The 3,467-nt window shown below is 59.1% G+C and overlaps 1 protein-coding gene across 1 annotated transcript in view; it reads left to right on the top strand.

The window, feature by feature from the left end:
* Positions 1-331: 331 nt before the first annotated feature.
* The window catches only part of LOC104498561 (diacylglycerol kinase beta-like), a gene marked incomplete at its 5' end in the record, with an annotated part of 15,934 nt that continues 12,798 nt past the window's right edge, over positions 332-3,467 (top strand). Inside the window, 5 exons of the mRNA XM_010141958.1 lie at positions 332-497; positions 754-816; positions 1,290-1,529; positions 2,321-2,491; positions 2,898-2,947. Of these exons, the coding sequence (XP_010140260.1) occupies positions 332-497; positions 754-816; positions 1,290-1,529; positions 2,321-2,491; positions 2,898-2,947 (690 nt within the window). The remainder of the gene's footprint in view (positions 498-753; positions 817-1,289; positions 1,530-2,320; positions 2,492-2,897; positions 2,948-3,467) is intronic.

Genomic DNA, 3,467 nt, shown 5'->3' with positions numbered 1-3,467 from the left:
TATGTCCCAGTGTGTCCCTGACTTTGCCTGCCACTCCCCCACCTCCTGCCCCAGCTGCTGTGACTCCCAGCTGTGCTCTGAACACCCCTGGTCTGGTTCTGCTGTGCTGGCCCCCAGCAGCCAGCCAGCACTGGGGAATTCTGGCCTTGCTTCTGACTTTCTGGGTCCCTTTAGGTTATATCCCACTGCTGGGATATGGGAAGCTGGTGGTTTTGGGGAGGGCTCTGCAGCTATTGTGCCTGATGAGGAGGTCCCAGGGCTCCCTGCTGGCAGCTCTGCACCCCCGTGGAGTGGCTGGGGCACTTCCATCTTCCTCCTCTCTCTTCCACAGCCCATCGACTATGAGGGCTTTCGCCTCTTCATGAAGACCTACCTGGAGGCAGATGTGCCTGAGGAGCTTTGCCAACACCTCTTCACCTCTTTTAAGCGTAAGATATGTCAAACCTCACCTGAGACCCAGCGCCGGAGCCCCAGCATCTCGCAGGTCAACACCCTTGGTGAGCCAGCCTTGTCCCTCCCACCCAGCCAGGCACACTGTGGCATGACAGCACCTTGGGCTCACTCCCACGCCACCCCACAGGGACAAAGGTTTTGGGGTGGCACCCGTAGCAGGTGTCACTAGGGCCAGCACCCGGCCCAGCTCTGTCCTATCCAACGAATGGGGATCCCAGGGACCCAACATTGCTCTGAGGAGGAGAGGCCTTCTCCTTCTCCATCATTGCACTGATTCCTCCCTTTCCCCTGGGTGTTCAGAGCGCAAGTCACTCAATGCCAGCATTGCCATCCAGACCAAGGTGGCCCGTGCCCCTGTCACAGGTACTGGTGTGGGCAGCCACCAAATGCGCAACTGCACCCACAGTGGGGGCTGTATGCTGGGCACCCAGCTCCTGCCTCCCCTGGCCCCTGCCCAGGTGGATTCACAGCGCATGGAGACAGCTGCTGAAAGGACTATAAACTGCAAAAGAAAAGGGAGTACCCTCCCTGGGTGCTTGGCTACCACCCTGGGGCGTGATGGTGGGAGACCACCTCCTCCCTGCCTGGTCACAAGCAGCTTCGTGGCTGGCACCCAGGGATGGGAGTGCTGTTGGGAGCCAGTGGGTCAGTCAGGAGGGTGTGGGGCTGCTCACAGTGCCCCATGGAGAGCTCCGGGATGCCACTCTGCTTTGTGGCTAGCAAAGAGTATCCCCGTCTGAGCGACCAGCACCCAGGCAGAGTTCCTGGTGGAAGAGACTTGCTGCGTGCAGGCACCCTGGTGTCATGGTCCCCACAGGCATCTGTCTGCTTTGCAGGGATCAATGGGAAAATGCTCTTAAGTGCCCTGGGACGACACACTTCTGAGACCAAGAGCTGCCACAGCAACACAGCTGAGCCGCAGCCGGTGTCCCTCACCCCGGCATCGATCAGCAATGCCTCCCCGAGTTGGTCCAGGTCTTCCTCCCAGAAGTCCACCACTGGCATCTCTTGTGCTCACAACTCCTTGGGCTCTTCGAAGGTCTCTTCTGGGTCGCTGCTCAGCCCTCAGTCGCCAGGTGAGCTTGGCTTAGGCTCCATGGGGGACATGGGCAGTGACAAGCCCTCCCCAGTTCCCAAGTGGCAGAGCTGCACCTCACCCCGTCAGTGCAGCTGGTGAGGTCCCCCACATGGTGGCATTGACCTTCCAAACTCAGCAGGTTCCTGGCGTCTTGACACCTTTGCTTTGCAAACTTAAGCCACCGATCCCACCCTGCAGAACACCCGTGGTCAATGTCTTAATTACCTGGCTGCAGCTCCTAGCGAGGAGGGATCCGAGCGGTGAGTCATGGCTGCCTCCAGCCTAGCTCCTGCCAGCCACACAGCCACTGACCAGAAGAGCACTGGGAAGGGCCCCTCTGCCAGGAGCAGCCATCTGCTGAAGGCTGCTTTGGCACAGGCAGCCGCGAGTGTGGGCTGTCCTGGCACCACAGCGAGCCACCCTGCTGCCAGCCGAAATTCTCCCTCCTCCTGGCTGGGTGCCTGTCCCTTGCAGAGCAGTCCCTGTGGGCTTCTGTCGCTCATCTTGCATGTGCCCGCAGTGCCAGAGGTGTGGGGGTCTGTGCCCTGGGGACTGACTGGCAGCGCCCAGCCTTCCTCCTGCGATGGCACCCAGCCCATTGTCCCCTTCACGTGCCGAGCCTTGCTACTGCAATGGCACCTAGCCCAGTGCCCTTTTCATGTGTCCAGCCCTGCTTCTGTGATGGCACCCAGGCCCACAACTTCTGTGCCCTGCCAGCCCTGCGTCCCAGCTGGACATGGCTCCTTGTCTCCCTGTGCATGGCCTTCATCCCCCGCTCCCTGCCCACAGGCACGAAGAGCATGGAGAAGAAGTTACCCTTCAGCCTGAGGAAGAGCCACAGCTCCCAGAAAGCCGCTCCCCTGCCGCCCGCTGTCACCGTAGCCCAGGTGGTCCATCTGAAAGACATTGTCTGCTACCTGTCCCTGCTGGAGAGGGGGCGGGCAGAGGACAAGCTGGAATGTAAGTGAGACCCTGGGGCCCCAGGTTGCCAGTCACACCATATGGAGGGGGGACTGGTGGCTGGAAGCATCACTGGGTATTTTGCCCGAGTAGAGGTGTGGGCCTGGATGCTCCTGCTCACTTTTTAATGCTGAAACATTAAAACCATTTGGGGAACCCACTCATCATCACCCTTCTGCTCCTGCCTGCCAGCATCTATGTCCAGCAGAGAGGCAGCTGGAGGGTCTATGGCTTTGCTCCCATACCCCACAAGCTTGTATGGTCTCAGGTCACATCTCGTCTGGGCTGAGTTGATGTGGTGCTGCTCCCACCTGGCAGCCCCGGCAGCCCTAGCACCGAGCTAGATGCCCCAGGCTTGCCCCAGGACTGGGCTCTAACCAGCAGCTGGCTTCTCTTCTCCTTCCAGTTATGTTTCGCCTCTACGACACTGATGGGAACGGCTTCCTGGACAGCTCGGTAAGCCTTCCCTCAGGAGAGAACGTGGGAGCTGCTTGGAGGTCAGAGACACACAGGACCCTATCACAGGGGTGCTTGCTCCCACAGTGAGGAGCTCCAAGCCATCCGGGAGCCATGTGGGAAGGAAGGCGGAAGGCAGAGGAAGGCAACAGCATTTGCTGCAGAGTTGGACTGTGGGGCTGAGGCATGCACATCAGCTCTGCAGCCTCCAGCAACAGCCAGAAAAAAATCCACCCACCAGTAGTTGTAGCTCTACATCATGTCACAATGTTTCAGAAAACGAAAAATTTTGTGCTCACCCCCACCGTGGGATGCTTTCTTTTTGTTCTTTGGGTATCTCCCTTGAAACCTGCTGCAAATAAAAATCTGTTTTGTCAGAGCAGTTTTTCTGAGGGAAAAACCACTGCCAATTTTCTGGCAGATTTTCAAAGGAGGGACCAGCACCCAGCATGCACCGATAAGTGGGGTGTCTCTGGCCCCCTGTGTGGCTGGGGGCCCAGGGCAGCTGTGGGGCTGCCAG

This window comes from Buceros rhinoceros, unplaced genomic scaffold (assembly GCF_000710305.1).
Source record: "Buceros rhinoceros silvestris isolate BGI_N320 unplaced genomic scaffold, ASM71030v1 scaffold16398, whole genome shotgun sequence".
In the NCBI taxonomy this organism is placed as follows: domain Eukaryota; kingdom Metazoa; phylum Chordata; class Aves; order Bucerotiformes; family Bucerotidae; genus Buceros; species Buceros rhinoceros.
The sequence above is the reverse complement of the archived record's forward strand: the minus strand, read 5'-3'. Positions and strand labels throughout refer to the sequence as shown.